The following is a 25,837-nucleotide window of genomic DNA, read 5'->3' as shown; positions in this document are numbered from 1 at the left end:
ATCATAGCTTTGAAATAAAAAACAATCTGGCAATTTTATTGCTAAAAATACAAGTTTAAGATAATCTTAAAAGTGTAAGAAAACTTCAACAAATTCCTCTAATTTTGAACCTCATTTTTCTCAACAAGCACAGTAACATATGTTTTATTTGGTGATTTTTCAAATGACTTATCTCAATCTACAACATATCTCAAAATCACAAAAATGACTCTAAATTGAAATTGTTTCGACTCCTCTTCAATACTACTTTGAATTTAAGTTAGAAATAGGGGCCATGATATGGCCTTATCGAACCTATTCATTTATTTTTTACTTCTGTTGTTAAAGTTCACTAAGAAATAGTCTGTCTTCCTTGGGTAAAAGTTTTTGAAAATAATACTTTCTAATTTTTATTTATTCCTTTGTCAAATCAAGACTTGGAAAATATATACTAGTATTGTGTGTGCAATGTATGAAATTAAATGAAAACAAACATATGTATTACTCATGCATATGTATGAAAAGTTATAGAATGCAAGTATATTACTCAGGTCAAATTATGTATTACAATTGACAAAATGCATATGCATAAAGTATGATACCACAAGTTTGTTAAAAATTATAAGACAGACAGATAATACATAGACCTAAAGAAAAAGTACACGACGACAAACAGTGGTACAATCAGCACTATAATATTATAAAGTTTAACTCACAAGAGAAAAATATTTAATGTTGCATATTAAACACATTTTTGATTTTTTATGTTTGTGTAAGATTGACAAATGCTGCAGTATTTCTATATTTATTTGCAACTATTTTTATATAAAATTATTTCCTTTAAAAAAGTATACCTTTAAATCTAAGTATATTTTTAATTTAGATTTTTCTTTCTATTCAACATTTTGTTATGAACATGGATTGCTTCATTGCCATAATATATAATTCTTTATAACTTTATTATTACCATGACTTTACAGGATCTGGCTGATCTGAGCAACTCCATTACATCTAAATATTTCCCAACATTGAGTGAATGGATTGCAAAATTCCTTGGACAAAACAGTGATATGACAGCTTCAGAGATTGGTAACAACAAACTTGTCAAACAGGTAAGCATTGCTAAAACTTTGAAGAGTAGAAACATTGACAGCTTCAGGGATCGGTAACAACAAACTTGTCAAACAGGTAAGCATTGCTAAAACTTTGAAGAGTAGAAACATTGACAGCTTCGGGGATCGGTAACAACAAACTTGTCAAACAGGTAAGCATTGCTAAAACTTTGAAGAGTAGAAACATTGACAGCTTCAGGGATCGGTAACAACAAACTTGTCAAACAGGTAGGCATTACCAAAACTTTGACCAGAAGAAGCATTGGACATAGTACAAATAAGACACATTAATTTGTCTGCCTTTTTTTTGTTGGAGATATATCTAAATGGGATAATCCTCATATAAACTCAAAGTTATACAAATATTATATGTAAATCATTTCAAGAAGACAAATAAAAGTTTTTTTGGAAAAAAAATTGGTATAAACATATGACATTAAACAAAGGACATCTATTCATTTGTTTTGTTTACAGGTATTGAGACTGGTACACTTTTTAGTGGCTTTTGGATTTTACCAGTCTACAGAAGATATAATGACCTTGTTAGAGCCAATGATGGGTTTGATTGATGGCAGAAATGACAAACCATATCCAGTAATACCTCCAGGTAAAAACTTTATGTAGGGTAACTACAAACCTCTCAGTAAAACCTCCAGGTTAAAACTTAAAGTGAGGAACTGACGATATGGTAGCTACAAACCTGTCTTAACCAACCCAGGAGTAAACAGGAACTAAACTCTGAACTATATCCAAATTAAAAACTTGTTTAATCAGAACAAACCACATAACCCCAAAATGGCAGCTTAGTTTAGACAGGTTTTATTCTTTGACTGAAATTTAACCTTAAAGAAATTTCCTTCCAAATACATATGAAGTTATACTGTATTTTACAGTCAAAGAAAATCCAAGGAGGATAAATGAAAGTTATGGAATTTTCTTTTTTTATTTAGGCAAAGAAGGAGATGAGGTGTTGAAAAACTTCAGACAGCATGAGAGATACCATCCAAGTCAAGAAACACAGGCTGTTGTAGATGCCAAATGCCAGTAAGTAGAAGATAATGGACCATCATCCAAACATCTGTGATGTGATGGATGAAGGTCATTATATGAGGAAGCCAAGGGCTTCCGAGGGTTAATAGTGAACCTTTTATTATGTGCCAGCCACACGCCTATTTTACAGTTGAGTGATTTTTTGTATGTCCAGGTAGTATATAAGGCCAGGTGACCTGAGTAGTATCCTCTTTCATTTTGAGGCAAACAGTAAAATCTCCAGTGTAAATGGGTAGTAACACGACCAGTATTTGCATTTATATCAAACCTTATCGGGAATGGGTATTCACTAGGGAGGGTACTATTAACCCTCGGAAGCCCTTGGCTTCCTCATATAATGACCTTCATCCATCACATCACAGATGTTTGGATGATGGTCCATTATATATCATAACCCGGGCTTGACTCGGGTTAATAGTGAACTCTTTACAGCCAAAAATGCAAATACCAACAAGAACAACAAGAACATCAATCACCATAACCAAACAATTGGTCTCTCATACTTTAACAAGAATCTATGTATGAGCCTAAATAATATCAAAGTATTTAACTGCAGATAAAAAGAAAACTCATCTGTCTCCATACATGTATATCACTTGTACGAAAGAGAATACACAATCACCAATATGTCTATCTACTATCTTTTTATTCCATGTGTTAGATGTTTCTGTTTTCATACCAAAATCATAAACAGTCTCTATTATCTATTAATACCAAATATAAAACATCCTCTAGTAGAAAACCTAACTACCACTCTACATAATATGTACATGTAGTAGATCATAAATTATCACATTTTGTCTCAATTACATTACTCCAAAACTACCCAGAATTGCAATGACTATCATGAAATAATAGAATATTTCTTTGTTTTGTGGAATAAAGACATAAGCTTCATAATAACTTTTATTATGTTCAAAAACAAAAATCTGTTACAATCTTCAGAAAACAATTAATACTCTAAAGTTCACTTTTAAATGTCTCTCACATGTAACAAATATAACAAAATAACACTGTTGTTTTCTCATTGTTCTTAAATTATCACATTTTCTCTATGCTTCATCTCAAACGTTCTTGAAATTTAATGCTATTGACTAAAACTGTTCGATTCAACTCCAAATGTCAGCAAACTCCTGTTGCAAAAAACCAAATGGAATGTCCAAAAACCATTCATCTTGCAGAAATGCTAGATACATCATAACATGTACGTAGAAAAACCATAGCTGATCCTCCTGGTCCACCATACAGTTCCTGTAAACCACTAGCTATAAATAAGAATTAAATACTGTTTCAGTATATGATGGCAATGGAGTTTCAATATCTTTAAAATAAAACTTATGAAAAGTGTAAGCTGACCTCCAGTTAGCAGTTTTTAATATATCATTCAGTGAAATTCCAGCTTGTTTAGCAGCTGAAGTTGAAGCACTACGATATGAGTGTGCTTTAAATTTGTTTATATCAATCCCTGCATTACCTAACACTATTTTCAACCAACGAGCAATAGTTGAAGTTGTAACATGTTTGAATGTTGTAAAAGAAATGAATAAATTTTTACTTTTTGAACATCCTTTGTCCGTAAAATATAATGTTTAATACATCTAACAGGACAAATTTCCTGTTTTTGATATTTATGTATGATAACATCCAAATTAGATTTGTTTGGTTTAGTTGTTTTTTGTAAAACTGGTATCTTAAAAATTAAAGAATTGTCTGTTACAGATACAAATCTCAGATCTAAATTAACAAGTGTTTGTGATCTTTGAGCTGATGACAATGCAAATAAAGCAATGCATTTCAGAGTTAACATTTTTAGAGATAAATTCTCATTTGGATATAATTGTGATAAGTACTTCAAAACTGTACCAACATTCCATGTAAATGTATATCTAGGTAAAGACGGCCTTAAATTAAAAATGCCTTTCATAAATCTAGTTATGTGTTTATCTTTTGCCAATTCAGCCATACCCATTAATGTCAGAGTCTGACAAATAGCTGATTTATGAGAATTAATACAGCTGTAAGATTTTTTGTTTTCATACAAAAAAGATAGATAATTCAAAATTTGTATCACAGATGGAGAAGTGGAATTAATTTGTTCTTTACTACACCACAACATCCACTTCCTCCAAGCATATTCATACTGTTTATTGGTTGATTCTCTCCATGATTCGGAGAGAATTCTAACAGCTCTTTTTGAAAAGCCTTTATCAATGAGATATCGCCGGATACAATACAAGCGATAAGGAATAATCTTCGTTTGTTCATTGAATGTCTTTGACCATTGTGAGCCAAAGTTAATAGATCTGACCAATTTGGTAATTTTAGTGGAGTAGAAATTAATAATTCTAATAATTTTGGAAACCATGTTTGTGTGGTCCAAACAGGAGCTATAATTAATGCCTTCCTTACCTTGTCCTCTTCTATTTTCTGTAGGACTCTTGGCAACTGACTGAAAGGAGCAAAAATATATGGTAATAAATTACTCCAAGAGAGAGAAAATGCATCTGAAGCATAAGCTTCTGGATCAGGAAACCAACTAACATACTTTGGCAGTTGTTTGTTTAAACGAGACGCAAACAAATCAATCTCTGGGTTAAATAAACTTAAAGTCACTTTTTCAAAAACTGAACTGTTTAGTTTCCACTCTGAAGAATCATTAAATTGTCTAGATAAATTATCAGGTTGTATATTTTGTTTTCCTGGGATATGTACCGCAGATATAAATACTTTTCTTTCAGTACTCCAAAACCAAATTTCTTTTGCCAGTTTTAAAAGCGATAATATTGATCCCCTTTGATTATTGATGTATGCAACCGCTACTGCGCTGTCTGTTCTAACACAAATATGACAATCTTTAACAGATCTACAAAGAGCCTGCAATGCCAAAATTATTGCTTTTAATTCTAACACATTAATGTGATTCTGACATTCATCTATATTCCATCTACCTTGGGTACAATCTTTCTCAAATACTGCACCCCAACCTATCAACGACGCATCAGTTTGTAAATAATCTTTTGGAGGCTCTTGTCGAATTGGACAACCATTTTCTTTTTTAATATTTTGAATCCACCATAAAATCTCATTTTTACTCTCCACCGACAAAGACATATGAGCATTAAAATTTTTAAAAGATTTTTGTAAAGCTTTTGTTTTGTCAATGTCCAAATATCTATGCTGTAAATGTGCAAGTGTAATTGCATGATAAGATGAAGAATATAACCCAATTAATTGGGCAACCGTACGAATTTGTGTAATCTTCCGTTCAAACACTTTGTATGAAATTTCTATAATTTTTTGTATTTTATCTTCTGGTAAAAATACCTTGAACAAAACTGAATCAATAATGAATCCCAGAAAACATTGTTCTTTGTGAAGGTATAAAATTTGATTTCTCTATATTTATTGAAAAACCTAGTGATTCTATTAAATCATTTACAAAATGTGTGTTTCTTTTTGCTTGTTCGAAACAAAGTGCTTGTAATAGGGAATCATCAATATAAAAGAAAGAACTAATTCCTAACTGTCTCACATGTGAAAATACCACTTTCATGATTTTTGTAAACATTCTCGGAGCTGAAGCTATTCCGAATGGGAGACATTCAAAATTATATAATTTGTTATTCCACATAAATTTCAAATACTTTTTACTGTATTCGTGTATTGCTACGGACCAATATGCCTCGGACAAATCCAGGCTTGTAAAAAATGCATTTCTAGAGATGCTTTTCAAAATAACTTCCAGAGTTTCTTGTTTAAAATGATAATACTGAATATAACTGTTTAATTTTTTCAGGTTAATAACTGGTCTAAATGTTCCATTTTTCTTTTTTACAAGAAAGAGATTTGAAATAAATTCACCTTTCTCATGGTGTTAAATTTTAATTGCTCCCTTTTTTAACATATCAGATACCTCTGTATCAACTAATCTTTCCTCATTTTTATTAAATTTTATAGGTCTTGGAATTATTTTCTGAACTGGTATTTCATCAAATTCTATTTTGTAACCAGTAATTGTTTCTAATACCCAACTATCTGATGTTAATTTTTTCCAATTTCTAATATGATATTTTAATTTACCAATGTTTAAGCCAACTTTTTCAACATGTTTACATGTAATACCAACCTTCAATTTTTTCTTCTGTATTGAGAATTCATCATGGGTTGCCTGTATGACCCTCTTGGGTAGCGGCTCTGCCCTCTGAAATTGCCTCTTGGGTTTGACATACCAAACCGGTACCCTCGCCGATAGGATCGGCCTCTGTAGTTTTTTGAACTGAAAGTTTTGTTAATCTTTTGTGCATCATTAATCTCCCGAAGTCTTTTACTAATATCATCTCCAAAGAGTTTTTTCACCCACGACCTCATTTCTGTTACACAGTTGATGGAATTTACGTTCAAAATGAGGCTTCAAATTCATTCTCCTTTTAATAGATAACTCAAAATGCAAATTACACTGTATAGAAATAGCTCTTGAAATTAACTCTCTCATTGTCTTAATACAAGGATTTTTCCCTCGTAATAATTCTGCCACCTTAATCAAAGGGACCATGCCTGCCCCTGTTAGCTTTTGAATATTTTGAGAAATCAAATCCTCAGTCTTAGCTCTACGGGCTAAAAATTGCCAAATTTCTGGGTTGACAGGTGGTGGTACTAAAGCTTTACAATTGCTAGGTATCTTGCTATCCTTAGTCAAAGATGTAACATCCGACTTTTTCTTACAAATTTTTTCTATGACTGATGCTATGGAAGGGCTGACCTCAGAATCAAACCGTTCATCGTCCTCAAAAATTTTTGGCATTTCATAATCAAACTCCTCGTCTTCACTTTCAACGACAAGTTGTGTGGGATCAACATTACTCTCATGTTCAGACAAATCATCAGTTTCAAACAAATTGAAAACATTTTGGTCATTTTCGACCTCATTAATGTCATTATCTTCAAGTTCCTGTATAAAACTATGGGGTCACTACTTGGACCTGCAGTACCACTACTATTGACATTTATTGCAGACACAATATTACTAGATAAGTCAGCAAATAATTGTTTCAGTAACTCATTTTGCTCGGCTTGAGCTTGTTTACTTTTAGAAGTTTTTCTGGGAGCCTTTGGCTTACTACAGCTAGCGGACGGTTCGTCCTGCGTAATTTGAATACTTCTTTTCAAAGGTGCTTTGCCTTTCTTATTTTTGCCTGGACCTTTTCCAGGTCCTTTTTCTGTAGGCACAACCACTGTTTTCTTATTAGTGTTTACGTTTGTACTCACAGTTTGTGAAATAGAATCTATATCCGGTTTAAGATAAACCCTGAATGCACTCCGGTGTATTTGAAGCGTGATTCACACTTATATTTTCAGAAAACCCGGAGAAACTTGCGTCAAACTCATCCTCGGAAGCAAAAAGCTTCATAATCTCCTCATAGTTTCTTTCATCTTCAGATTCTGAAGAAGATGGTCTATGAGACCTTGCCATTTGAAAATCTATAGTATAGACACGTGTATCGATCAAACAGGGTCTGCTTGATACGTACTTAAATGCGTGCGGCCTTGAAATAAAAGAGGATACTACTCAGGTCACCTGGCCTTATATACTACCTGGACATACAAAAAATCACTCAACTGTAAAATAGGCGTGTGGCTGGCACATAATAAAAGGTTCACTATTAACCCGAGTCAAGCCCGGGTTATGATATATAATGGTTTTGTGTGTGATCTAGTTTTTTGAATTTTTGCTGGTCAGTAATTCTAAAATTCTAAAATTTTCTTCAACAACAAAGGTTATTGCATTTTCATGAATTATACTGCAGTGTTTGTTACATGTTTTTGAAAACTAATTTTTACATATTTAAAAATTATATTTTCAGGGCTCTTGAAGTATTGGACCTTTTCTTCAATTTCATCTTCAATGTCAGATTAGAGGTCAGTTTCTATAGTTTCTTGTGCCATAAAACACATACAATTACATTAGCAAATAAACTTAAGTGTTAAAAATTCAAGAAGCAGTCGTGTTTAAACCAACAAAAAAAAACTTGTATATAATCTCCCAATTGTGAAATATTCTGGTGTTATTTAGATTACAATTTAATTATTCATTGTGTTTATCTGTTTATTAGTTATGTTATTAATGGGGCATTAACTACGAGATATAAAAATAAATTAATATATGATTTGTTTTGTTCAATCATTAATAAAAGTGAAATAGTGAAATAATAATTCGCTTTTAGCAGCCAGTTTGGTTCAATTTTGTCAAAATAAGCTAAGAAACATTGCTGATGAATTATTCACTTGCAAGTGAATAATTCGACCTCATTGAATCCGTATTCATGTGACCTTCAATTTAACCCCTAAGCTAGAGATGGGTTATGCATGAATAAGGCGTGTTCAGTTATTAAAAGAAAAAGAATTGTCTACATTGAAAGTGAAACAAGGGTAAACCATTTGATTCAATCGACAAAACTCATTCTTATACAGGTCAAAATAATGATTAACATATATTTTTAACCTATAATATGAAATCAAACAGACCTAGAAAAATCCAATTGCAAGAGTTCGCTATCTATTTATCTCTATATTTATGTTTATATCGGGTTATATGACCGTTGGCAGTCTTCGGTGGTCACCTTGATGGTTAATTAGATGGCGTCTAGACTAAATGATGAAATGCTGATACATATTATCGAGCCCATGCATTGTAAATTGTTTATTTTAGACTTTTTATAATTTGGATATACGTTTTAGTATGTTATAAATCAAATATGACAATTTGAGTCAAATCGGTGAACATGAATTTGACAGCTAATGCCCCTTTAAGAATATATCATAGAAAGGAGAAATTGAGAAATCTCAAATTTAATTTACCGTTTTAGTTACCAGATCAACATAAACTTTCTATATTCATTTTCTTGAAATCTTTGTGGCATATAACTTTACCATTATGTATTTTTTACAGAAATTCATGAATTGCTTCAAGTTGACACATACAGCAGCCAACAGGCCAAATCTTCCTCATCCAGAGTTAGCACCAATGCTTTATGAAACTTATGATCTGTCAAACCAGCATGGGTAAGGAAGAAACCTTTGAGGGTTTAGTTAAAAAAAGACAATTTTAGAATTCTAGGATACCCTTAAATTTGTAAACTATATTAACAGTAGTTATGATTGGTTGACGATATTATTAACTGTAGTTATAATTTATTTACAATGTCATTAATATTAGTTATGATTTATTGACAATGTCATTAATATTAGTTATGATTTATTGACAATGTCCTTAATATAAGTTTTGATTTATTGACAATATCATTAATATTAGTTATGATTTTGTTGACAATGTCATTAATATTAGTTATGATTTGTTGACAATGTCATTAACAGTTGTTTTGATTGGTTGACAATGCCATAAGCAGCTGTTATGATTGGTTGACAATGTCATTAATAGTTGTTATGATTGGTTGAGCTAGTTATTATAGTAGTTACTAATTATTGATAAAATCATTAAAAGTTGTTTCAATTGGTTAGCAATATCATTAAATGTTGGTTTGGTTAGTTGGTTGACAATATCATGAAAAGTAGAAAGTTACATGACCTTGCTTGATATTTTTATTTTGTTCAAATTACATAGAGTTCTTTGTATTTTTAAATTGATAATTGTCTAATGATTTTACTAAAGATTTGGACAAAATAAATCATGCTTCACATAATGCTTTTAACTAACATATTCAGGCTTTTACTAATTATAGACCTGTGTATGATGTGATTGAAAGGTATACAATTTTAACAATATTTCTGCACCTTACAAATGCTTTTTGTTCTTTCTAGATTTGTAATCCATTAATGAACACTGTACAATGTTTAAGTGATCTTGGTCCATTGTGATCATCTTATATCAGTATATCATTAGTACATCAATGGACTCTTATGGTAGAGTTCTTCTATAAATAACTGCTCTTTTTCAAGTTATGTAAAAAAAAATTTATTCTAAAATTAACCTGTATGCTAGGTTTATGCTAGATGTGTTAGATGTTTTGTTACAATAATAGTTCAGGATTTTAAAAAAAAAGTTGTGCCAGCCAGAGATTTTTTCCAATCTCATTTTTAGCATCTTCTGTATCTTAAGCTGTAGACATTCAAGCCAAATGAGGTAAATTCCAGGGGATCAGACCAAGTGCATGGACTTTGGTCAGGAGATGCCAGATATTGACTTTCCTAAAATTAAAACTAGATTATAATTTAGGATAAACATGTATATTTATTTATTTGATTTTTTATGTCCAAAGCTTTTGCATATGTTAGGAATATGATTCTCTTGATTTTTAGCTGGAAACTTTTAAATCAGATTTCATAAGAATCCACTTAAAAATAAAAGTTAAATCAGTGTCTTGTAACTGTTAACCTGTACATTTTCAGAACAGGTATACCTCATCTTTCTGCAATCCAATTATTCAATGTTAGCAACAGATATCTAATTTGGGGCTTTTATTACCTTCATGTCTTTTCATATCACTTATATAACCAGAAAATTTCTGTCTGTGCTAGTGAAATAGTCCAAAGATTATGAAAACTTTTAAACTTTGTCTCTAAAGCGATAAAACAGCTTAATTCTGGATGGACAATTTTAAAAACTACCTTACAATTTTGGAAAATTTAATAATTGTGGAAACTCTTTAATGGCTTTTTATAGCTAACAAGAATAATCCATTTGCACAGCATATCACCATATGGAGAAATACAGAAAAAAAGGAAATAGGGTAAATGATAGCCAGACTGGCAGACAGTAAATAAAAAAATGAAGTGTGTCAGGGGTATAGAGATACTTCTCCGATCTAGAAGTAAGACTTATCCTGGATGGCAACTTTGGCTATGCGGAATGTGGGGAAATTAAATCAACTATTCCATACTTAACCCTTATTCAAGATAACCTATTTTATGTAGGCCAGTCCATATTTCTGGCGTTTCATCATCTACCCACTTTACAGAACTTACTTATTTGATCTTATAGTTTGTTCTTGTCCTGAATATGCATAAGATTTTTGCTACTGATATTATTTATATATATATATATTTGTCTCAGTGATTGCTGTTAGTCAAACAAGCATCACTAACTGATTACTTTGAATAAATTTAGAATGAATTTGGAAATTAAAAAGAGGTAAGAGACAGCACCAGAAACCCTAAACAACATTTCATCAATAAGTTTTAAATGTTAGATTGTATGAGAACAGAGTACCATTTCAATGATTTTGAACTTTTTTGTCTCTTAGAAGTGCACACTTTTTTTCATGTTTATATGTATTGTCACAAATTTGTTTTTATTTTGATGATTTTTAAAGTGATGATCATACTTTAGTTATAATTATACTAAAAATGCTGGTCGGAAAATGTAATGGATTAGTCTTACAGAATATAAAAGAATTTTGTAATTTTAATGTTTTTGCACACATTTTATCCTCATTTGATTTGCCATCAGAAAGTGATACACTAATGAATGATACTGTTCTTTTGAATGGAAGAGAAAAAAAATATAGTTTATTCAATGTCTTTGCTTGAGTTGTGAAGAAATTGCACATTTTGCTTCTTTATCACCATGTATTGAATCAATGAATTAATAGTGATACCTGTAAATTACATCAAAGAATTGATTGTAAGTTTTCTTTAGATCCCCACTGGTGGGGGATTATATTGCAATCCCCTTGTCTGTTCCACCATTCCTCCATCAGTCCCTGTATGATTGTAAGTTTTCTTTAGATCCCCACTGGTGGGGGATTATATTGCAATCCCTTAGTCTGTTCATCAGTCCCTGTGTGATTGTAAGTTTCCTTTAGATCCCCACTGGTGGGGGATTATATTGCAATCCCTTTGTCCGTTCCAACATTCCTCCATCAGTCCCTGTGTGGTTGTAAGTTTTCTTTAGATCCCCACTAGTGGGGGATTATATTGCAATCCCTTTGTCTGTTCCACCATTCCTCCATCAGTCCCTGTGTTCAACAGATATTTCTCTCACTTTTCTCAGGTTCCACTTAACAGAATGTCCTTATTTTAATTCAACAGCAAGTCTGTAATGAGTTGAACTTTATTGGATCCGTCAGACACATACTTCCAGTGTTCTGATACTTTGATTTTTTTAATATGTTAAATAAACTTATTATTTTCATCACACTTTTCTCCAGTACATGGGAACAGAAGTTATTTCATATGTGGTCTACAGCTTTACAGTGATGAGCTGTAAGGTGTAGAAACTTTATGAATCTGTCAGAATACTTCTTCCTGTTGTCTGATACTTTGAATTACGAGTTTGGGTATGCTTAGCCTGCCAATACGTGCAATTTCTTGTTTATTCATGTTACTCTTGTATACTAACATTGTTGTCCTGCTGCAGTCTGTATAACAAACATGCATTTCTTGCCATGTGGTCATTTTAGATGGAAGATACAAATAGCAATCTGGTTAAAGTTTAATCTGTCTGTAAACACAAGACTGCACAACCTGTAGTAAAGTCATACTAATTGCCTTCTTTGGATTCTTAGTTAAAGACCTTCTTGTTATATTTTCATTCAAAAGAGTACGAATCCTAGGTTTTACATGAAGTTATATATATTTCATTTTCCCTACCATCACTCATTTTCCTATCATCACTTGTTTTCTTTAACTCAGGCTTCCGTACAATACTCTTACAGTTTTAAGGAATTTATTCCTCCTCCGAAACATCAATATTAAAAAAAAATTTACCAGCGTATTGATTTGTGATAATTTGTTTAACGATCAAGATTATTATTTCAGTGATAAGATTCATTTGACATCTTACTGATGCAGGATATTAGTTATCCGAAATATTTAACATTTGTTCATGATTTTATTTTTTGTGGTGATGTTGTACCCTTTTAGACTTGTTATATATTATATTTTGTAGTGTACTGTATCATAATTATATGATCCATTGCCCTGTAAGATTTATTGTTGGCTATTATTCAGACATTTTATATATATATAAAGCAGTTGTGAAGTAAAGGACAATGAAACAGCAACCCAACAACACAAAACCAAAAGACTTTACCTATACTCTGAGAAACAGTTTTAAACATGTGGTAGATTTATCAATCTTTTTATTCCACTACATCACTGCTTCATTACTAGTTACATTATAGTATTTCACTGAAGATGGTAAAATATTTTCATCTCATTCATCTTTGAAATGATTACAACAATAAAAACATTGATTGTAGGCAAAATAAATATCCATTAATCCTTTTTTTTTATTCACCTTCTTTTTAAACTGCAAATGTTGATGATCATATTATGGTCTAGTGTGTCATGGTTGTCATAACTGTCTATAGACAAAAAATATTGCAGTTACTTTGGAAATAGTTTACCAATCCATATGAAATTTCAATTACTTGGCACAAACACAGACTGATATAGATTGGGGATTGTAACCTGTTTTTGATTTGGGTCAAAGGATCTGTGCTTAGCATGACCTTTTCATATTAAATGTAATATTTCATCACCAACATAATATTAATGCTTGAATTTTTTAACAATATATGTATAAAATTAAACTGTCTATATTTTTCAGAGTGTCCAAAGCTGCAGTAAAGAGAACAAAAGATATATTTTATCAGACAGATTACATCAAAACTTATGATCTGGTGTCAATATTGAGGGTAAATAAATACAATAAAACACTATGTCTATATTGAAATGAACGTTTTTTTTCTTACTGTACCAAGAGTATATCTTGCTTACATCTTTTGGCCATTTTATAGGATTAACCCATGATAACAGTTTTGAAACGTTAAATTTTCAAAAAAGTGTTGTTTTATATTTTTTTGTCATGCAAGCTATATGTTGAATTGATTTCATTTGCTATATATGTTTTAATGTTAATGTTGTAAAAGCTTTAAAAACCATATTAAATTTAAGAAATTTATGGTAAAGAAATTGATATGATTAATAGTTTTTCTAATACTTCTAAAACATTGAGGATATATATAGAGTATTGTTTGTTTTGCAGGATTTGTCATTTTACCAGTATGATGAGATGGTCAGAATGTCTATGGCATTATTAAACAGATATTATTCATCCTATAACCAGTTGTTTACTAGAGCAGTACAAGCACAGGTATGTGTATGTAATTATTACATGTGAAGCAGGATATCTGTATGTAATTATTACATGTGAAGCAGGATATGTGTTTGTTATTATAACGTGAAACAGGATATGTGTATTTAATTATAACATGTGAAACAGGGTATGTGTATGTAGTTATGATATGTGAAGCAGAATATGTGTATGTTATTATAACGTGAAACAGGATATGTGTGTATTTAATTATAACATGTGAAACAGGGTATGTGTATGTAGTTATGACATGTGAAGTGGGATATGTGTATGTTATTATAACATGTGAAACAGGATAGCTGAATGTTTTTACATGTAAAGCAGCAGGATATATGTATGTAATAATGACATGTGAAGCAACAGGATATATGTATGTAATAATGACATGTGAAGCAGCAGGATATATGTATGTAATAATGACATGTGAAGCAACAGGATATATGTATTTAATAATGATATGTGAAGCAGCAGGATATACATATGTAATAATGACATATGAAGCAGCAAGATATATGTATTTTAATATGACATGTGAATTAGCAGGATATATGTATGTAATAATGACATGTGAAGCAGCAGGATATATGTATGTAATAATGACATGTGAAGCAGCAGGATATATGTATGTAATAATGACATGTGAAGCAGCAGGATATATGTATTTAATAATGACATGTGAAGCAGCAGGATATACATATGTAATAATGACATATGAAGCAGCAAGATATATGTATTTTAATATGACATGTAAATTAGCAGGATATATGTATGTAATAATGACATGTGAAGCAGCAGGATATATGTATGTAATAATGACATGTGAAGCAGCAGGATATATGTATTTAATAATGACATATGAAGCAGCAAGATATGTGTATGCAATAATGACATGTGAAGCAGCAGGATATATGTATGCAATAATGACATGTGAAGCAGCAGGATATATGTATGTAATAATGTTATGTGAAGCAGTAGGATATATGTATGTAATAATGATGTGAAACACAAAAAAAAAGTAAATTCTGACCTTTATTGACAGGTGCCCCTTTTGCATTTGATATATTTACACATCTTTTATACATAGGTGAAGCATGTCAATTCCACTCTATATCACAAAATGTTGACATAGTTTGTCCTGTCATTGATCTGTTTATATATTAATATTTACATTTCAGGTCTTAATCACTGACAAATCAATAGAAGTGTTTGAAACTCTAGAGAAGATATTACCAAAACTAAGAAGATTTGCCACTGCTAAACTAAATGAGACACAAACAAAAGAGTTGTGTGATATACTCGCTAAATTGATTGAGTAAGCAATGTAGTTTTAAAGATTTTTTTCTCATTTGCATACCCACTATATATTGTGTCAAATCCACAAAAAATCACTTCATATTATGTTTTAACCAAGTGGAAAGAAAAAATTGTATTGCTAAAGATAAAAAAAACAGGAAACTATAGAATAATCCAGTAAATTATGATGAAATTGAACAATTTTGTAGTAAATTTATGGTAATCTATACCTAACTTGTTATGCCTACTGCAAATAACTGAAAAAAATGTCATTTAACAGTTGTATAATGATTATTTAGTACATAAGCCTGTTCAGATAAATGACCAATAATCCTTAGGTTGGAGTAAATAAGATTTCCTTTAATATGATTGGTTGCAAGTGCTTCCAGTAGTGCTTTTGTTTTTGGCATGTTCTTTTTATTTTATAGAAACTTCTAACCAATATTTACCATCAATGTTTGTAGAAAACAGCAAATAGTTAACAGAATTTCAAAGATTAAATGAGATTTTTCATGTCAATAAACTCCCTACAAATGTGTTGAATCCTATAATATTACAGGATGTGTCATTTGGAAGGTGAGATTGAAGAACAACATGGTATGAACCAGAGTATCTTGTACAACCATGGTATATTGGAGGATTGCTTTACTATTTTGTCACAGGAGATAGATGTTAAACTTCTGGTAGGTACTCATATCCAATATGTTGACAATAACTATGGTGTACAGGGTCTTGCTGTTAATTATCATCATGAGCATTGGGTGTTTGGAGAGGTTTCATAATTATCTCAAATATGTTTTATTTTTCACTGGGTGAATCTTTAAGATTATAGTATATAAAGTTATTTGGCCAAACATCAATTGGTTACCATCATCCATCACATGTCCATAGTTTTTCCACATTTTTGTTCTTTTGTGAATTTGCACAAAATGGAACTGAACTGGGCCATGTTATCATTGAGGGTTTTACTTAAATATTATTATTTATTGCTGTGCTTACCATCAACATGGTCAAAATAACTAAAGATGAATAAAGTTGCAAAATCAACAATATAATGGGAAAATTGTGTATAAGAACATTTGCTTCCTAACTTAAAATGATACACGAATGACAATATTTGTGAAGTATCTAATTCACCATAAAGCATGTCTGCTACTATTACTATGGATTCATTATTTTTCGTTGGATACCAAAATACAAGTGAACCACAAATTCAAATATTCAATAAGTTACCAATTTTCTATAGATTTTGTATGCAGAGATTGGCAAAACCACGAAATCAAATATCCACGAAATGCAAGTTTTCCTAAATCCACAAAAATTGATACCCACGAAAAAAAATGAATCCACAGTACTAGAAATAAAAGACTTGGATGAAAAATAAAAACTAGGAAATTCTGCAAAGGGGCATGTGCTATGAAGCTGTGAAGAATTGCTTCATATTGTATTCCTCTTTAATAATTGAGGTTTTCAATCCAAAATACTGTCAATTATTTCTATTACCAAAACTAAAACTATAACTTTGAAGAAAAAAATTGTGAAAATATAAGAACTAGATGCTACCAAGCTTTGAAGAAATTATTTATTTTACTGGGAAGGAAATAAAACTTTTCCCCAGAATCAATACCTGTTTATTTGGGTGTTAAAACTTTTTTACAACATGAACTGTCCCATTGAATAAATACAATAATGTAATTCAGAGAACAATAGCTATTGTATTTATTCAGAGAACAATAGCTATTGTATTTATTCAGAGAACAATAGCTATTGTATTTATTCAGAGAACAATAGCTATTGTATTTATTCAGAGAACAATAGGTATTGTATTTATTCAATGGAACAATTCAAGCTTCAAAAATGAAAGTATTCAAATAAACATGTACTGATTCTGGGGAAAGGTTTTATTGTCTCGCCTGCAAAGAAAGTTGCAGAATGCGAGACATAGGGATAACAATCTGGCGGCAGCATACCTTGTATGAAGATACCTAATGTTATGAAGTTTCCGCTTGTCATATGTTCATTGTCCTTGACCTCATTACAGTTTTTTGTTAAGTGAAATACTCACTTATTTTGAGTAATAGGATAACTATATTTGGTAAATAGGTTCCTTGCAACGTCTACATATCCGTCAGGTAGGGTTCACCTGACTTCGTCCTCATTTTATTGATCTGTGATCAGTGGTAAAGTCTGTATTTCAGATACTATAAGCAATAGGTCAACTATATTTGGTGTATGGAATGATTGTAAGGTGTACATGTCCCACTGGCAGGTTTCATCTGACCTTGACCTCAATTTCATGGTTCATTGGAAAATGTTTAGTTTTTGTGGTTTGGTCTATTTCTCGGATACTATAAGCAATAGGTCAATTATATTTGGTGTATGGAATTACTGTAAGGTGTACATGTCTGGATGGCAGGTTTCATATGACAGTGACCTCTTTGTCATGATTCATTGATCGATGACAAATTTTCATGGTTTTGTCAGTTTCTCAGATACTATAAGCAATAGGTTAATTATATTTGGTGTAGAGCATTATTGTAAGGTGAAAATGTCTGTCTGTATTGTGTATTGAAATTGAAAATCACATAATTTCTTTGTCTCTCTTGGCAACCCTCTATTTATATTACACCTCCTCTAAACAAAAATCCAGGATCAACTAAACAGATTATTCATGAAAAGATGGACCTATTTCTTTTGTAAAAGGTATATGAATTACATGGTCAACATCAATTCTTCCTGTGAAGATGCATACTGTTGTAAAATTATAACAATAATAATAAAAATTACGATTAATTAAACATCTGTCTGTTTGTGACAACTCTGTCATTAAAATTTAAAGTTGGCATTTAAGCTTGATATTTTTTCCCACTACTATATTCCAATTTAGGAAATTGTTTTTATTAAGCAAAACACCTATTTTGTTATCTACAATAAACAAAAATGCATTATTCCATGTTCATATCTGTGACTTTTAATTTGTATCACTGCTGTTAGTATTCCCAAGTAAGTATAATTGAAAGATTTGAGCACTGTGTGATAATTGTTTATATACAGCAGTAACTTGTATCAATTGTTTCATCGTCAGAATAAACAAAGTGTTTTTTACTGTATTATGCACGTCTTTTATAGATAGCACCTCTGTTGTGAAAGTATGTGATTGATCACTTCTTAATTTATTTCAACAATGTCAGTAATATTTGAGAACATTTTGTTAACACATTTTGATGATTTACACACAACAAGACTTTTTTTTTATTTTATTCTGCGATCGACCATTTAACTATACTTATATATTCTCCTGGTATCCTGCTTCTGTGAACAGTTACATTCAAATCACTTTTTATGTCACAGTTTACTTTTGGGTTCTCTTCGCGGTCTTGTTTAAAATAATGTGGATTTCATAAAAAATGAAATTCAATGTTTGGGAAGTAAAAAACTATACGTTTTAGCATAATTTTCAAACTGCAGGATAAAACATGTTCATACATTGTAGCTTATTATTTGGAGAAGACAGGCAACACACAACTTCAAGTTGCAGAGACAAATAGGAATCACTTTTATTTTCTTATGTCATTGTCATCCATGTCGTACCTTTCACAAATTGTCAATCCTTTACTCATTGAAAATGGCTAGACAGAGTTCAACTAAAGCACAGTTTCTTCTAAATGACATGAAGTTGTGCACCTGCTATTATAATTTTTTATCCGAGTGATTTTTGCCCATAAAAAACAAGGACTTACTACTTATATCAGTTTTGTAATCTGCAACTCCCTGAAAACTGCTTGACATCTGCAACTCCTTGAAAAATGCTTGACAGAATTCCACCAAACTTACACTGATTTTTCTAAAGGACACTAACTTTTGGCCTGCTATTTCAGTTTTTAATAAAAATGATATTTTTTTACTTTTCATGGTTCACTTAAAGTTTTATCCTGATACTGTAATATATAAGATCATAGAATCAATAATGGATGTGCGCCTTAGTTCAAAGGTCTTCGTTCAGGTAATAGAAGATTGATTTGGTTTTTGAATGCCACAAGCATGGTGTATTTCAAGTAAAATTGTGCCCAAAAGGTCATATGAGCTATTGCAATCACATAGCGTGTGTTATTCAGTCAAAACATTTTCAGATTTTTCTTGTCTGAAATGACCTTTACAAACAAGAACCATAACTTTAGTTGAATGGTTTTTGCATTGAATGTATTCAAAAACATATCCAGCAGGTTGTTAATTATTGGAGATAGCTGGTACAGCCTTGGATTAGCTGAGACAAATATTCCTTTGCCAACTATGGCATAATTATGGTGGAATGTTCTTCACAAATCATTTACAAAATTATATCTCACAGCCCACATGGCATCAAAGATGACTTCTGTAGCTTATAATCAAAATCTTAAATGATATCACCAATAATGTCTCCCAGAGCAGCTGATGGCTGAAACAACTTCATCTTTGAAACAACTTCATCTTTTTCAAAAATTGAAAGACAGAGCTGAATACATTTTGGTATATATAGATGTACAATTCAGGCAACTTATTAAAAAAAAAAGATTTAGAGAAAGTGACACAAGTATCGAAGTAAATCTCTGATGTTTCCACAAGTACTTCAATCATGATTCCTGGTGTTTCCACAAGTACTTCAATCATGATTCCTGATGTTTCCTCAAGTTCTTCAATCATTTTTCCTGATGTTTCCACAAGTACTTCAATCATGATTCCTGATGTTTCCACAAGTACTTCAATCATGATTCCTGATGTTTCCACAAGTACTTCAAGTACTTCAATCATGATTCCTGATAGAATGTTTCAATTAGACTATTAATAAAATAACTAATCTTAAAATTCACATTTAGAAAAATATTGAACAAGTGACTGAACAACACATTCACGAATACTTGTAGGGTATGAGTTAATTATCAGTGTTGTTTGGTAATGAGTTTGATATTTTTCAATATTTAATTATTTATTCTTTTTATTACATTTCTTATGGAAATAAAGTAGAAAATACAAGGAACTATAACTATTTCTATGCATTTCCAATTCGTTTTGATGCAACGTCATCCACAAAGTCTTGACAACAACCATTGTTGTATGACGTCAGAGGAGTGAAATTTTTGTATTTATTTCACATGTGAAATTATTAGTTTTAATCTTACTGAGAAATCACCGTATTTCATCACAACCAATGTAAAAATGGTTTATATTTATTTTTCAGGACCAGTATACAGGACAAAGAAGGGTCTATCAATTGACCTTCACCTTATTAAAGATGATGGCTAGACAGAACAAAACAGTTCAAGGTCGTTTGTTTGACCGTTTAGACATGTTATTGTCTAAAGAAGGGGCTGGGACAGAGTTAGCTGAGTGTTTGACAGAGGTAATTATTGAAAATATTCTTGTAAAAAGATTCACCTTTTTATATTTTAAAATGAGATTGCTACTCATAAGAGTGAGCCAAAAATATTCTTCTGGAGAATAATTTTATATGAACGTATAGTATGTGTTCTAATTGCCTTTAAGACTACAATCTGCCAACATCAAAAGCTGAAAAAATGAATTTGATAGGTGTTCTAAAGTCAATAGTGCAGGAAAGTTCTTATAGATGTAGTAAGGACATAGTTATCTATCATAAAAACTTAATAGTAGAAACTTTATTCAATTCTTCCAAACTGCTTTGCATGAACAGGGATTTATCCTTTGTTCTTCCATATTTTTTGTCAATTTTTTCAAGTGCCTGTCAACACTTAAGGTTGTGAGTTCAAACCCAGTATGTGGTAGGTGAGTTCTACTCCAATCTTAATTGACTAAGATTGCCAGTTTTCCTGTCAAAGGTTGGTGGCTCTCTCCGGCTTCCACCACCGATCATATAATATATACTTCTGTAAATGAAACTGTTGATGATTTCCCTCATGTAAGTTGATAATTCAGTTCCATTAATTATGGGTTTATTTTTTTAGGTTTTTACTGGAAATTCAAATACATGTATGAAAGTGACTGGTAACCAGATTCAGAAAATTATGGAACTTGTTTCTAAAAATCGTGAATCAGTGCCACAGTTCTTGGACTTATTGAATGCCATAGTGAAAGTGGAAGAGTTAGATTTACCACTGAAAAGAAATCAAGGATTCGTGATGAACTATTTTATGCAGTATCGAGCTGAGGTAGCTTTTGTTATTGACCAAGATGAAGCAGCAAGGTATGTAGACAAATTATATAATTGAATTGCCTGCATCAATTATTTGATTGGTGAAGTTTTCTGTCAATACCAGTAGGTCTTTACATTTCATTAATAAAAGGATTCATTTGGTTTCATACATGAAAAATTTTATATCCTGGAAGAGTTTTGTATGTGCTCGGATCTTATGTAGTTGGAAAATTATGATTTGGAAAAATGATTAGATGAGGATCTCGTGAGATAATTTTTTTTTAATGACTAATAGATAAGTTGGTAAAAGGAACTTCTGATATAACATTGAGATGTGGAGGTTATAAACATCTTAAAAAGCAAATATTTAAATTTTTCTTAAAACCATTGTTAAAGGTCTTTTGAAGAGATGTAAGTATTTAATCTTAATCGCCCACATATTTCGGACATGTCACTCTTTAGTAAGGGTTCATTGGTACATGTAATTGTTTCCAATTGTTATAGAATAATTGGAAGACTGAATTGTGATGCTTAGGTTATTTTTGTTCCTTCCAATACATTAATTCAATTGATAGTAATGGATATAGTTTAAACATACTTTATTTGCTAAATCTAAGCAAAATGGATGAGACACAAGTAAGTCATACTTATGAAGTCTTCTCCATATTACAATATAAGTATATATACAATAGTAATATTATGAGCATGCATGTAAAACGAACAAATTCATTAGATATTATACAAACTATTAAAAAAAAAGAAAAAAAAAGAGAAGTAAATCCTATTTTTCTGTGACGATGACTTAGGTTTTGATGACGATGACCATTGGTGCCAGTATCAATAACACTTTATGAAGGTACTAGAAATCTGTTTGACCTTTTAACAATCTTAATTGAAATACAGTATGTCTTAAGAGTTTTGGTCTACATGTCGGGAATCCTCTTTCTTCCAGGTTACTTTGTGTTATATGGAATTTTTGTACCCGCAACCTTACTACGTGGAATTATTTATTTATTTTAGAAGAGACAAATCAATTCAATCAACTTTATGTCTCTTATTTTACAAGAAAGACTCTTACTGATACTACTGATATCCTGGTCCCTGTGTCAACAACTTGTATTTCATTTCTATTTTTATGCCCATCCCATGTCTGGTTTAAGTTTTGGTTTAAGGTAGGTTTAAGTTTTGGTTGATGGTAGTTTGTTGTCACATCAACTTGAAACTTAGTACACATGTTCATTATGAAGGTAGCTGTTTAATATTTATATATATATGTAAAATTAGGGTTTTGACACAGATTTCATGATTCACTGAACATGGAAATGTGATAATGTGAGTGGGGCATGGTGTCCTATGATCACATAGTCTTGTTAAATGTGAAAATTTGTAACATAAACAATACAATACAAATTGGGAGGCAATTGGTAACTTTTTATGCTTCTATATTATACTATTCAAATTCATTATTAATTAGTTTCATTATTTCGTAGGTTTCAGATTCTAACAGATCCAAATCACAAGCATTTACAGTATCTGATAGCTATGGTTGATATGCTTGCCACCTGTGCTGAAGTAAGTCATTATAACACAAGCATTTATAGTATCTGATATCTATGGTTGATATGCTTGCTACTTGTGCTGAAGTAAGTCATTATAACACAAGCATTTATAGTATCTGATAGCTATGGTTGATATGCTTGCTACTTGTGCTGAAGTAAGTCATTATAACACAAGCATTTACAGTATCTGATAGCTATGGTTGATATGCTTGCCACCTGTGCTGAAGTAAGTCATTATAACACAAACATTTACAGTATCTGATAGCAATGGTTGATATGCTTGCCACCTGTGCTGAAGTAAGTAATTATAACACAAGCATTTACAGTATCTGATAGCTATGGTTGATATGCTTGCCACCTGTGCTGAAGTAAGTCATTATAACACAAACATTTACAGTATCTGATAGCTATGGTTGATATGCTTGCCACCTGTGCTGAAGTAAGTAATATTAACACAAACATTTACAGTATCTGATAGCTATGGTTGATATGCTTGCTACTTGTGCTGAAGTAAGTCATTATAACACAAACATTTATAGTATCTGATAGCTATGGTTGATATGCTTGCCACCTGTGCTGAAGTAAGTAATATTAACACAAGCATTTACAGTATCTGATAGCTATGGTTGATATGCTTGCCACCTGTGCTGAAGTAAGTCATTATAACACAAACATTTACAGTATCTGATAGCAATGGTTGATATGCTTGCCACCTGTGCTGAAGTAAGTCATTATAACACAAGCATTTACAGTATCTGATAGCTATGGTTGATATGCTTGCCACCTGTGCTGAAGTAAGTAATATTAACACAAACATTTACAGTATCTGATAGCTATGGTTGATATGCTTGCCACCTGTGCTGAAGTAAGTCATTATAACACAAACATTTACAGTATCTGATAGCTATGGTTGATATGCTTGCCACCTGTGCTGAAGTAAGTAATTATAACACAAACATTTACAGTATCTGATAGCTATGGTTGATATGCTTGCCACCTGTGCTGAAGTAAGTAATTATAACATAAGCATTTACAGTATCTGATAGCAATGGTTGATATGCTAGCTACTTGTGCAAAACTAAGTAATTATAACTCTCCTTTAAACAAAAACAAATAATATTTTGGTTAAAAATGTTTCTTTATTATGAAAGTTATTGTTCTTTTTCTGTTTAGATGCAGTTTGCTCTTCATATCAGTAATTTCAAATAACTGCCATTTTATATTGTAACTATTTTTATGTTGTTTTTAATTACAGGGTGAAAACAGGTTTATAGAATCAATTTGTCAAACAATTTTCAAAATACCAGAACTTCTGAAAATTTTAAGTTCTCCATCTATAAATAACAACTTGAAGAAGCCGTTCCTGAGATTTTTCCTTTGGGTGTACCTGAATACAGCTGGTGGCATGATAGAAAGTGGTGCTGGTGATCTTCCACATGAAAAGTAAGCTGTCTTCTGTTGTGAACACATTATTATAGGAAATAAAGTTTATAATGGTTTAAATTCACAAGGATTAAATTAATTTATGTTTTTTTTATTTATTTAAAACCAGAATTTATCAGCTGCAAGTTATCAGTTTGAAAACAATTATCTATAGATAAATACAAAATGTATCAGTTTTGGAGGCAATACCTTCTGAATAGTATTTTACATATGGATTCAGTTACCAGTTCATTACAGTCAACAAAAAAACTTTATAGGAAGAAATGATATATGTAATACTTCCATCATAAAGGTAACATTTATTTGCTTACATTCAATCTTTTCTAACACGTAAGTAAAAAAAGTACTGAAGTTGAGAGTTGATGCTGTTAATTATGGATTAGACGGTCGCAAATGCAGTTTTAGTGGCAATGTGTAGTGGAGCCAAAAAAAATGGATATTTGCGACTGTCAAATCCCACTTGACGGCGACAACTCTTCAACTTCAGTACTGTTATTCCTCTTCTATTGCATTACAAAAAGAAATAATATGTTAGAGCTTGCAAAAAATGTATAAATTTGAAATAAAATATGATTCCACAAAAATTCACGAATGATTTTGGCTTATAATCGTCATGGCTAAACGTGACGTCATGCAACTGAAAACTCTCAAACAGAAGGTTATTACATTACTTCTACGATTCAAATTGATAAAATCAAATCAAAAGAGGTGTTTTTGAGGTAGATGTTATTTTATTTTCAATTATATTGTAGTAATTTAACATTTGTCGATCTAAGCAAATTAATATGGGGGCTCACTCTTTAGTAACGACATATCAACTGAGCATTTGTAACTAAATTTTAGCCAATGAACAAAATTGTTACAAAAAAATTGCATTAGAATTATTTGTTAACATTCTATCCTGAAAAAAACACTTATTTGTTTACAGATCTATGTGGGCATACATAAATGGAATGAATCCTTTGCTTAAAGAGATTGCTGATTTTGCTAGGAAGGATCCAAAGACTATAAAAACATTCTTGAAAAGGCCACCTGCAAAGGGGTATGTATAATTATTATGGATCCAAGGGGACATAATTTATCAAGTTGCACATTGATTTCAAGAAGGAAGTCTTAGAAATTACATCTTTGAGCAAAAGAACTT

General features: G+C 31.3%; 1 protein-coding gene and 1 long non-coding RNA gene across 16 annotated transcripts in view; one reads left to right on the top strand and one right to left on the bottom strand.

Annotated features, from left to right (window-relative positions):
- Positions 1–25,837, top strand: part of LOC127737328 (inositol 1,4,5-trisphosphate receptor type 3-like) — a 178,312-nt gene that overhangs the window by 92,772 nt on the left and 59,703 nt on the right. For all 15 annotated transcript variants that reach the window (XM_052247929.1, XM_052247920.1, XM_052247925.1 and 12 more), the window contains 14 exons: positions 960–1,091; positions 1,566–1,698; positions 2,042–2,135; positions 8,003–8,057; positions 9,088–9,200; positions 13,708–13,795; positions 14,146–14,253; positions 15,429–15,565; positions 16,106–16,229; positions 20,762–20,923; positions 21,504–21,742; positions 23,182–23,263; positions 24,506–24,693; positions 25,622–25,735. In XM_052247929.1, the coding sequence (XP_052103889.1) occupies positions 960–1,091; positions 1,566–1,698; positions 2,042–2,135; positions 8,003–8,057; positions 9,088–9,200; positions 13,708–13,795; positions 14,146–14,253; positions 15,429–15,565; positions 16,106–16,229; positions 20,762–20,923; positions 21,504–21,742; positions 23,182–23,263; positions 24,506–24,693; positions 25,622–25,735 (1,769 nt within the window). The remainder of the gene's footprint in view (positions 1–959; positions 1,092–1,565; positions 1,699–2,041; positions 2,136–8,002; positions 8,058–9,087; positions 9,201–13,707; positions 13,796–14,145; positions 14,254–15,428; positions 15,566–16,105; positions 16,230–20,761; positions 20,924–21,503; positions 21,743–23,181; positions 23,264–24,505; positions 24,694–25,621; positions 25,736–25,837) is intronic.
- LOC127737330 (uncharacterized) lies at positions 3,035–6,492 on the bottom strand. Its single transcript, XR_007999393.1, has 3 exons — positions 6,268–6,492; positions 4,551–4,590; positions 3,035–3,406 (listed from the first exon to the last, which is right to left on the bottom strand). It is a non-coding gene; the product is annotated as an uncharacterized LOC127737330 (long non-coding RNA).

The sequence above is a fragment of the Mytilus californianus genome, unplaced genomic scaffold (assembly GCF_021869535.1).
Source record: "Mytilus californianus isolate M0D057914Y unplaced genomic scaffold, xbMytCali1.0.p SCAF_4, whole genome shotgun sequence".
In the NCBI taxonomy this organism is placed as follows: Eukaryota; Metazoa; Mollusca; class Bivalvia; order Mytilida; family Mytilidae; genus Mytilus; species Mytilus californianus.
This window is presented reverse-complemented; position numbering and strand designations above follow the sequence as displayed.